This window comes from Solenopsis invicta, chromosome 6, assembly GCF_016802725.1.
Source record: "Solenopsis invicta isolate M01_SB chromosome 6, UNIL_Sinv_3.0, whole genome shotgun sequence".
Lineage (NCBI taxonomy): Eukaryota > Metazoa > Arthropoda > Insecta > Hymenoptera > Formicidae > Solenopsis > Solenopsis invicta.
Window position 1 is genome coordinate 21,653,730 of NC_052669.1, and position 10,460 is coordinate 21,664,189.

The following is a 10,460-nucleotide window of genomic DNA, read 5'->3' on the forward strand; positions in this document are numbered from 1 at the left end:
TTGCGTATTTAAATTACAGACATCTTTTATAACATTTGAGATTATGTTTAAAGATAGAACGATAAACATCAATTCATGAATGTTCTCACTAAGAGTTTATATGGAAGATATATTTTACGATGCCCTAATAGAATAAAATCTATATATATATATATGTATATATATGTTTTTCTGTCATGGTATTTATGACTCCAATAAAAATATTGACAAGAAACTCCATCGCTCTGAATTACACTTCATAAGAATTTATGAATGATATTGAAGATGCACAAATATAGGTACTTTAATCGGCATGAATGTATCGTATCAGTTTTCTATAATGTCAAACGTTTCATATAAAATAGAGATGCTTTAAATTACTGATTCCGATTACGTATTAAGGTGAAGTGCAGGTTTTTAATTGTGAGAGAAATGAGCAATGTACAGTAATAGCAACTTTTATCGACATACTATTTCTTGCATCTAGATATAAAATACTGTTTCACCAATTGTACATAAATAAAATCGAAATTTTTCACGATATCTAATAATCTATTAAATATTTAAAAATGAGTAACAAAAATTTTCGAGTATTTCCACGTCTAAATTCAAATTTAACAATTTAAATCAAAATTTAAATCAAAATATTTAAATCAAAATTTAACAATTAATAAAGTATAACCGAGGGGAAATTCACAGCCGGCATTGGTGTACAAAATTTCGGCAGTGGACTGCCGAAAAAAGTAAGCAGTGACCTATAATATTGACGGCATTGTCGTCAGTGGTTGGGGAGTGGTGAGCTCACTTCAGAGTCGATCATGGGGTTGAGCACAAAAATTTTTGAATACTTCGGGAAAGCTTTAGAATTCTTGTGCAGGCATTGGCGTATGATAATGGGCACGCGGTAGTGTTCATAATTGCATGGCATTGCCTTAATTTTAATATAGGATTGACGGCATTGTAGGCATTGACTAACAATAAGCATTGTCGGCAGTGTACAAAAATGTCGGCAGTGTTTTACAGCAATGCCAAAAATCGGCATTGGTGTACAAAATTTTGGGTTGTGAATTCCCCCTCGAGTATAACTATATTAAAACTAGTTGATCTACATATTTTTAAATGTTATTATCATAATTTTCTATTACATTAAAAGTATAGTGCAAAAATGAATAAATAAATAATTTTAAATAACTTTAACATACGATCATGTTTGAAATAAATCGAACAATTACATAATTACTTTATTTTTTAAATAAATATATTAGTTACTTAAATAATATTATTCGTGATAATAGGTTAAAAATATTCCAAGTTTATTTATACAAAGAATATAACTAATGTGTAGTATTTGTCCTTAGTTGCAATTATCTTTGTAGTAGAACAAAAATTACGTGCTTTGACCTTAATTAACTGATACAAAATTCAATTCCCAAATATATGCCAATAAAAAAATCATCGGTTAAATCGTTTGACATTATTTTATCAAAACATTTTTACTCAATGCATATTATAAAAATATAGAATATACATATATACGTACACGTTCTGCATATAAATATCACATCACGTATATTGTACGATCGAAGAGCTCAAAAATACTAAAATTATGAATAAATTACATTTACAATTTTTATCTATACAACATCCAGAAAATAGTTTTCCAATATAATAATTATTTAAAAAAGCCAAAACTGGAATACTGTAGAATCGAACCTGATTTACTTGGATACGTGATGACGCACAACGGGTTGCAGCAAAAAAAAGCGTTTATGTAAATAAATTATTAGCCAAATGCTGCGCCTTGGATATAATTTCGTATCATTTTCTTGTCGTATCGAATCTTTTCGCGCAAAGAACAGCATACGCAGTAAAAATGGCGTGAGTAAACATGCACACTCATTTCGCGGCTCGATAAGCGTTAGATAGCGAATCACAGATATCTATACTACATCTAAATCACTAATTGTAAGTGTGACCAACCCGATTTTAGTTGAATATCCGGTTTCACCTATTTTTTTACGTCGATTGAAAGACGATGATAGCCGAGACAATGAGGATGAGCAACCATTTTATAACCGACGAGAAGAAGTCGATGAGAGAGAACGAAACACACCCGGATAAGAGCAAAGATAATTTCGAAAATAAATGTTATACATACTCGAGAGAAAACGCTAAACTAAGTGATCAACTCTGTAAGAAGAAATACAGTTTCGATCATACATGTAATTTATTTCCAAGAAATTAAAATAAAGTATTATGCGATTTTCTGTGCATGTGATAATATGTGTTACAATTATTGTTTATTATTAACTTCTATACCTCTGATTGATGTTAATTCTTATATTATTTTATTAATTAAATAATACGTATCTTTCATATAAAATATAATTTTCAGCTAATCTCTTGCTGTAAATATTTGAAAAGCAGCGGAAACGGCAATTTAATTGACGTAGTTAGCTTTAGTTAAACACAAGATAGAGATTTAAATGTAGTATTTTTATCATCTCATTTTTCTGCGTTGATCGTTTATTCAGTCAAGCATATTCCGAACGAATTCGCACCGTTGTGATGGAACATATTGAATTCATATTCAACGTTTCATGATACACAGTGGTCGTAACCGTGCGCCTTTCGAATTGAAATTGCCGCGTTCACGTGACTACTACGGCGAGACCATAGACGTAGAAAAGATAGATTGAGCTAAAGCAAACTTAAAGATCATGTAGAAAGAGACGGAAGATAGTTAACAGTAAAAGAAAGAAGAGACAACATGAATCGTAGAAAGAGAGAGAAAGAGAAAGAAATACGCGATAACTGCTTTGTTTTTCACTATCTTCATTGCTTGATGTTAGATTCATTTATTCTTACTATAGGCGAGTTTTTTAATTCATCGATTGATTGATTGCATTATGCATAAATATAGCTTTTACTGAGCAAAATTGCATTGCGCACAATGTGCTTGATCGATCAATGAATTTAAAAACTCGCTTTTTATTTACGGGCGAGACACCGCGCGACGCGTGCACGTTCCAAGCAAATTGACTGCTAATACACATCTATTATATCAGTGCATACACTACGCCTGATCATACTGCACACTTGTAAAATGCGATAGCAGCGATAAAGTTTGAATTACACGCGGGCGATGATTGACCAGAGAGAAAATCGAAAAACAATACTTATACGCGCGTTTCTAAACAATGCGATAACCTTACGACATTTTCACGAGTGAGATGAATTTGACACCAATACTTCCCCAAAATATTATCAATGAGAATAGATTCTATCGGAGATATTTATAGTTCAGCTTTATATTCAATTAAGACTATTTTAAGTCTGATCATTGATAATTTCCATTTAACCATTTCCATTTAACCATTTCCATTTAATATGAAATGACCGTACAAAGTGTCAAGATTATACTTAAAACTATTATATTATCATGATCAAAAATTTAAATCTATATATAATTTACATACAAATATTTATGCATCGTATATGTTGTACATTGTAAATTAAAAAAATATAAAAACACCGAACGAGTTAAATTTATAATTTTTAGTTGCCTCCTAAACATTTTCGAGAAAGTAATCTTTTAGTCAAATAATTTATTAAAGAAATTCTCTAAACTTTTTACATAATATATTACATAACAATGTGATCAAATTTTGAAAATAAATTAATAAATAATGTATAAGAATTTCTAAATTTTCTCAAATTTTTAACCGTATAATTTTCTTTAGATAATTTTTTAAAAATAACATTGAGTCTCATGGGAAGTAAAGTTTTAAATAATTTAATTTTAAACAAAATATAAAATTTAAAAAAACCTTTACATTTTTTTTGTAAAAAAAAAGAATAAAGTTCTAAAACATTTTAAAATTAAAAATAAAGTTTTATTTTATTATTTTTGTGTAAGACTATGAAATATTTATGAATTATAATTCTTTTTAAATATGATATTATACTAGTAAAAATGTGGCAACGTTGTTTGTTATTAAATTTAAATCATTAATGCAAATAATTGTTTTTCAAATTTTCCATATCGATATTCATTAACAATATAAAGAAAATTATTTATAAAAAATGATATTTTTAAATAACAAATTATTATTTTTATTGCTTAAGTTTTGTTCGTTATTTATTATTTTGGAAATGGCAAAAATTTCTATACTAAAAATATACATATATAAATAGAAAATCATGTGATACGAGACGTGATACTTCCACTTTTTTAGGTTAAAGAGCCTTAAAAATAACATAAACACAAATATTGAATGCAAAATAAAATCAGAAAGATGGCAGAAAACGAAACGTTTATTACAATAAATTGTTAAGCAAGTACAGTAGAACCTCATTTACCCGAGGTAATATAGGACAAGCGTACCTCAGATAACTGAAATCTCGGATAATACAGAAATAAATAATCGGATAAAACAAATACAATTCAAAGGCTGTTTTCATTTCTACGTTCGTAAGTACTTGAAGACGCAACATATGATCCGACGTATAAAAATATAAAGTATAAGAGTCATCATCTAACGAACGCACATTATTCTTTGTTGCAACATTCGTTACTGACTTCGCTCCGCACTATCCGAATTTTTCCGTATTATTCGAGCTACTGCCTTTGATACAAAATGCTCGGTTAAATTCGGTGCCCCGGATTACGCGGAGCGTTGGTTAATCAAAGGTTAAATAAATGAGGTTCTACTGTATTGCATTAATATACGATTTAATATCCGCGTCATTTCTTGTTCGAAGAATTTCCGCGAGAAGAGCGCACGCGGCGACAATGGCCGCGCACTCACACTAACCTCATTGTAATTCGGCAGGCAGCAGGATGCGGGTCGTCGCGACGCAACGTCGACTGTCGTCGCATCCTTTCTCGTCGATCGTTCGTTCATTCACGCATATCTTTAACGAGTCATCGGCGACAATGGGAACGAAAATGATGAAAAATATACCTCTGGCGCTCGACATGTCACGATGTATGTACCATAGTCGCGCACGTTCGAACTGAAGTTGCCGCGGACACGTGATCACTGCGCCGCAGCGCGGCACGCGCGCGCGCCGATCGAATCAGCGATGACCCGCGGTGCCGCGCCCGCCATATTGCCCTTCTGCCGGACAAGTTGGCGGCGATTGAGTTTGAATTATATGTAGTCAATGTCGAGCTGAGGGGAGATGCAATGCTTACACGCGCGTTTCTAGGCAACGGGCCAAGCTTGCGCATGACATTTGCGCGAATGAGATGAATCGTAGTGATCGTACATGTATACACGCCGCGACGATTGAAAAGGGTCTTGTCGGTCGTCAAATAGGAACTGTATGATTTCGGAAGGACTGAAGTATATATGACTCAGTAATCGTTAATCGTAGGAAAAATTTTCTCTCAAAAAATAATTTATGGAAAATAAATAAGATAAATTTAGTTTTAGAGTAAATAAGCGTTTGATTTCGTTTTATTTTGAAGAACGCATTACTTCTTGAGCCAACGAGTGATTATTAAGCGAACAGTGAGCCATAGAGAATGTTTACTAGATTACACATGAGTCTTATACGCGACGTGATGTATGAAATGTTCGTAAATATAGACGTTTAAACGACTAGCGAGCGACAAGTATTAGGTCGATATAAATACGCAATTGCACAATTTTCATAGCTGTTTATTTGTGAGAAAAGGGGAATAATTCACGTCACTGCAAAAGCGGCGGCTGTCACGTATCGCCAAATACACTCCGTCGCGATACGCTCTAGTGACTTTGTAAAGTGCGACGTGAGTCTGTCTCCGACCAATGCGCCGACGAAGTCCTTGAACGCTCCGCATTCTGGTGTTCTGCAAAGTCCCAGGATTCGCACTGACGCACTTGTGTCATTCCAAAGCGATAAGGGGCTCCCGAACCGGAGATTATACCGCTCACAACTCTCCCAGTCGTTTCAGGCTTCGTTGCGTGCTCCAGTCGTCGACAGTCGACAGCGGAATGTTTTTTTATCATGCGTCATGCTATAATCGTCGGACGCTGGCGATATCGTTCTATTCCTGTTGCGATCTAGTGACTTTCGATGCGACGTAGTAGCGCCCTGTGGTGAACAAGCCGGCAGCCAGCAGCAGGCTGGCGATGACGAGGACGACGAAATGGAGCAACCATGAGTGGTGCTGCGAATCTACGTGAAGTAGTCCGTACAAACTCTCGTGGATGAGACGCAGGGTGTCGCGCAGGGCGGCGTCGAGCGACTCGCCGGCGACGTGGCCGTCGCCGCCGCAACAATCGTATGACATATGATGTCGCGTCGCTGATGTCTAGCATGAAAATAAACAGCGAGCACGACGCGACGCGATGTACTCGCGCCGCGAGCTATGACCGGCCTTGTAGAGATGTCGAGTTTCGCGACTGACACGTACGTAGAATCGCGACGTACCGTCGACAAATGGGACGAGATTGCGCGACGTGCGTGTGTACGTGCGTGCGAGCGACGGGCGCGGTGGGGTGAACGCCAAGGGTTTTCGCTTTCGACTGACTGAAATCGAATGGGCTCGGATCGCACGCCCGCCGCTTCGTCCGCGTGTGGGTGCGTCGCCCCGCGTCGCGACGCGACGCGATACGACGCGACGCAGCGTAGCACGTGGCGCGTGCGTGCACGCTCGCGTAGCGGACACATATCGCGTCCAACACCACGTCTACGTAACTTCTAAATATTTTTTTATTCCTTTATTTAATATTATTTAATATTAAATAATATTTCTAATTATTATTTAGTATTAATAAAAAGTGGTTATTATTTCTGATAATATTATATGAATATTAATGAGAAGAAATAATATTATTTACTTCTATTTTAATTATTGAGAATATTATAATTTTTAAATGTAATAATTATAAAATTCATGAATATTTTATGCATAATAATTCACATTAATTTTTGAACAAAAATAATCGTAGAATATTTTCATAATATTTCACGGATATTGAAATAATATACCACAAAGATTATATAAAACGAAATTTGTAGTTTGCTATAAATAAATTAAAAGATATTTATTAATTAGGCAAACTATTATGAATGTACAGTCCCTTGTTTTTTTTTAAGAAATCAATAATTATTTAAAATCAAATATATTATGGTTCCTAGAATTGTTCTTGCAGCGCCAAAATAAATGCAGCCCATATCAAGATAGAATCTCTCTAAGCAGAGTCGCACGTAAATGTTAAAATAAATTTTTTTACATGATAATAGATAAAATTGTTGAACATTTTATTAAAATTTAGAATTATTTTTATGAATTTTAATAAAATCTTTTCTTGAAATTTTAATGAAAAACATGCGCGCGTCTAAAAAAATTTTTGATGTTCTTGATATCATTTATTTGAAGTTCTTAGGTTTCTAAACTTATTTCTAATGATTTACGATTATTTATTGATTTTACCTGATTCTATTTTTATTTCATTGATACAATCTGCATAATTTTAACAAATGTTTTGGTGAATTGATTGCTTTGATTTCGTTTTGAATCAATACTGCAGCTTCTTTGCTATATAAAATATCAGCGCAATGATACCAATAATTATGATTAATTGCAAAAAAACGTGTACAGAATACTCAGCATCATCTTGAAACTGATATAATCATCAGCTATGAAATAATCAATAATAAAATAGATTATTAAATAGTCACTGAAAAATATAGAAAGCACTCCTCCAGGATGAACAAACTTAGAACTCGTTAAACTTGCTATTTTTTAGATTGGCATTGTCTCTAATTGTAATGCACATAAAGTATAAATAAGTGATACTTTAGACCACAGTTACATCATTCTCACACGTCCTTAAAAACACAACAATTCCATTCCATAATCGGAAGTAAAAGTAATATTAAGTGTAATTTTTTTATATGGAGATATTTTGTTTTTTTTGGAAATGGTTAAAAAATCAATGTAAAGTTTGAATTAGTATAAGAAAAATAAAAATTACGTCAGAAATTATATATACAAATTTATTTGTATTATAAATAATTCAAAGTTGACATTTCTTTTCTTTTTTTTCTATTTTATGTTTATCATACAACTGGTCGCTATGTTACATATAAAAATTAATAAACTATTATTGTAAATTAAATTATAATACAATCTCTCTTTCTCTCTCTCTCTCTCTCTCTCTTTGTTATAGTTCATATTATCTGTCAATGTTTAATATTAATTTATTTTTTTTCATCATTTAGATTATATTTTGTTTTTAATTTATCCAGATCTTCCATCTTTTTATCAACATCAATGCGCTTGAATGCTTTGTTGCTTTGATAATATAAAACTACTAAATACCGATTGCACACGTTGAAACCACTCAAATGGTCACATGCATTCTTTGCGTCAAATATATCTTCGTAAACAACGAATGCTGTGCCTCTTGTCTCGGCCGTGTTACCTCTAAAACGGAACTTGTAATTTTAATTAACTTATCATAGATTTACTTCATTTTGATTGTCAACCGTGTCATAATACTTACACTCTAATTTGTCTAATAGCTCCATATTTGCCAAATATATCATACATTTCTTCAGCGGTAATTTTGTATGGTAAGTTCCTGATATATAATACTCTATTCACTTCGGGTGGCAGCCTTACCTGAAGTAAAAATTTTATTTATCAGGAAACAACATACAAGCTAAATTAGGTTAGGTTAGGTTAGATTAGATTAGCATATCAGAATTCGTTAGTATTGGATAAGTTTGGTGTATATTTACATTGGCACGACGTTGCAACATTGCCATAGTCATTTTGACAAATTGATTTATCTATTGAAACTCTTGCAAAATAAAAGAGAATGGAATTTTCAACAAACACAACACCGATCGACAGCAATCAACAGTCAATAGCAACTGACAAGGACTAGCAAGTTACTAGATACGTAACACATGCAATACAACATGTCTACTATCTTCGAAACATTTGATTGACCAATCAGAATACAGAATTTTTGTATTTGACCAATTAAAAGAATGCTTTAATCAATCTAGAGATTAAATCTCGGGGTTGGTCAGTTAATATTTTATAAAATTTTCTTTGAATGTTCAAAATTTTATATTAAATGGGCCAAAAGTTCTAAGCATTAATCTCTGTGAATGGCTGTAGTCATTCGGAATGTGATCAAACGTGATCAAACTCCCTCTGTAGTCACTTATTCTGGAAATTGAGATCTATAGTTCGTGAATATTCCAACAGATATCTCTGTATGTACTTTTGCACATCCTAAAAAAAAGTTACAGCTGAGCGCAATAGAAGACAGAGTTGCCATTGAGGCGCCGATTTGCAGCCACACCGACAGCCAGAGGGAACAGACCCACTTGCACCGGCTGGCACTTTATCCCCACTTATCGGCGTACGTCGAGCAGCCAAGGCGACGAGTGGGGAGCTCTACTGTCTCCTTCTTTCTCAAGCGGTCTCTCTCCTTCTCGACCTATCTTTTTCTGTCTCGAGCGTTCTCTTTCTTTCTTGTTACAGGCGCAGCTTTGCTCTCAACTATCAGCGATTTGAGATTTTCGTATCGCGGAACCGAGTTACGACGCGCGCGTGCGCGCGCGCGCGCTATGTATTTATATATATACACGTTTTCTACTTATGCATATATAAAAAATACATGACCATATATCGATTTTTTTATCTTTATGGTATATTTATAAAATAGAAAAGAAATTGAAAAAAAAATAGCTGTATTAAGCATGTATACATGTTTACAAAAAATGCTTAATTATTTCTAAATTACAATGTAGAAATATTGCAGCATGAAATATATTCAGCATGGTGACACTTTAAATAAAAAACCAAACGGTATTGAAATAATTTAAAAAATCGTTTAACTTTTTGTTTAAAATGTTACTATGCTGAATGTGTAATATTTCATACAGCAATATTTCTACATCATAATTTAGAAATTTAATTGTGCATTTTTGTTAATATTTACTTGGATAAATTCTTTTAAATGTTTTACGTATAGCATAGCTAAAAGTATCTTTCCTAATTATTGAACAATTTGTTTCCAAATTTAATTTTATATCATTAAGATGATTCACCTATCGCATATCGTTATATTTTTATCGAAATACTATTTCCAAATTAATTGAACAATTATCAACATTTTCTAAAAGGTCAATACTTTTACATCTATCTTTTTAAATGTACCTACACAATTGTTGCTTACAAGATTTGGTCATATAATTTAATATCGGGAAATGTCACGCGTCTCATCGCCAATTTGACAACTCTAGATCTGAAGTCACATACGGCTGTTACTGTTGTTATAACATGATTTCGAATCTCGAGATTCTTCAGTCGAATTCTGGCGATTACAATATTCAGTACTTTAATATAGCAATTAAAATGTGTTAATATTTAAGTCCACTCTTGGCCACCATGCGCGTTTTTTATTTAAAATGTATCACGTAACAAAAAATTATGCTCATTTTTTTTATGAAATAAATACAAC

General features: G+C 33.1%; 3 protein-coding genes across 6 annotated transcripts in view; 1 reads left to right on the forward strand and 2 right to left on the reverse strand.

Moving 5' to 3' along the window:
* The window catches only part of LOC105203826 (juvenile hormone-binding protein), a 423,181-nt gene that overhangs the window by 204,349 nt on the left and 208,372 nt on the right, over nucleotides 1-10,460 (forward strand). The gene's annotated exons all lie outside the window — the stretch shown is intronic.
* Nucleotides 1-10,460, reverse strand: part of LOC105203812 (solute carrier organic anion transporter family member 74D) — a 184,291-nt gene that overhangs the window by 164,381 nt on the left and 9,450 nt on the right. For 2 of the 3 annotated variants that reach the window (XM_026135228.2, XM_039451232.1), the window contains exon 1: nucleotides 4,797-6,650. The exons of the other annotated variant lie outside the window; for it this stretch is intronic. The gene's annotated coding sequence lies outside the window, so the exon portion shown is untranslated. Of the gene's footprint in view, nucleotides 1-4,796; nucleotides 6,651-10,460 lie in introns of those variants that run through there. 3 annotated transcript variants of the gene reach the window in all.
* Nucleotides 995-8,917, reverse strand: LOC105203814 (splicing factor 3B subunit 6). 2 transcript variants are annotated; one of them, XM_039451240.1, is made up of 4 exons: nucleotides 8,722-8,917; nucleotides 8,484-8,602; nucleotides 8,160-8,404; nucleotides 995-1,057 (listed from the first exon to the last, which is right to left on the reverse strand). In XM_039451240.1, the coding sequence occupies exons 1-3, from the start codon at nucleotides 8,752-8,754 to the stop codon at nucleotides 8,179-8,181; spliced, it is 378 nt and encodes a 125-aa protein (XP_039307174.1). In that variant the 5' UTR covers nucleotides 8,755-8,917; the 3' UTR covers nucleotides 995-1,057; nucleotides 8,160-8,178. The 2 variants fall into 2 exon arrangements, with proteins under 2 accessions (XP_039307174.1, XP_011171028.1); XM_011172726.3 differs by lacking the exon at nucleotides 995-1,057 and having other exon boundaries at nucleotides 7,972-8,404.

Coding starts and splice junctions, on each gene's coding strand:
- LOC105203814 (XM_039451240.1), bottom strand. CDS start 8,754: ATGACTATGGCAATGTTGCAACGTCGTGCCAAT. Junction 8,603..8,721: donor TGTTGCAACGTCGTGCCAAT/GTAAATATACAC, acceptor TTTTTACTTCAG/GTAAGGCTGCCACCCGAAGT. Junction 8,405..8,483: donor GCTATTAGACAAATTAGAGT/GTAAGTATTATG, acceptor GTTCCGTTTTAG/AGGTAACACGGCCGAGACAA.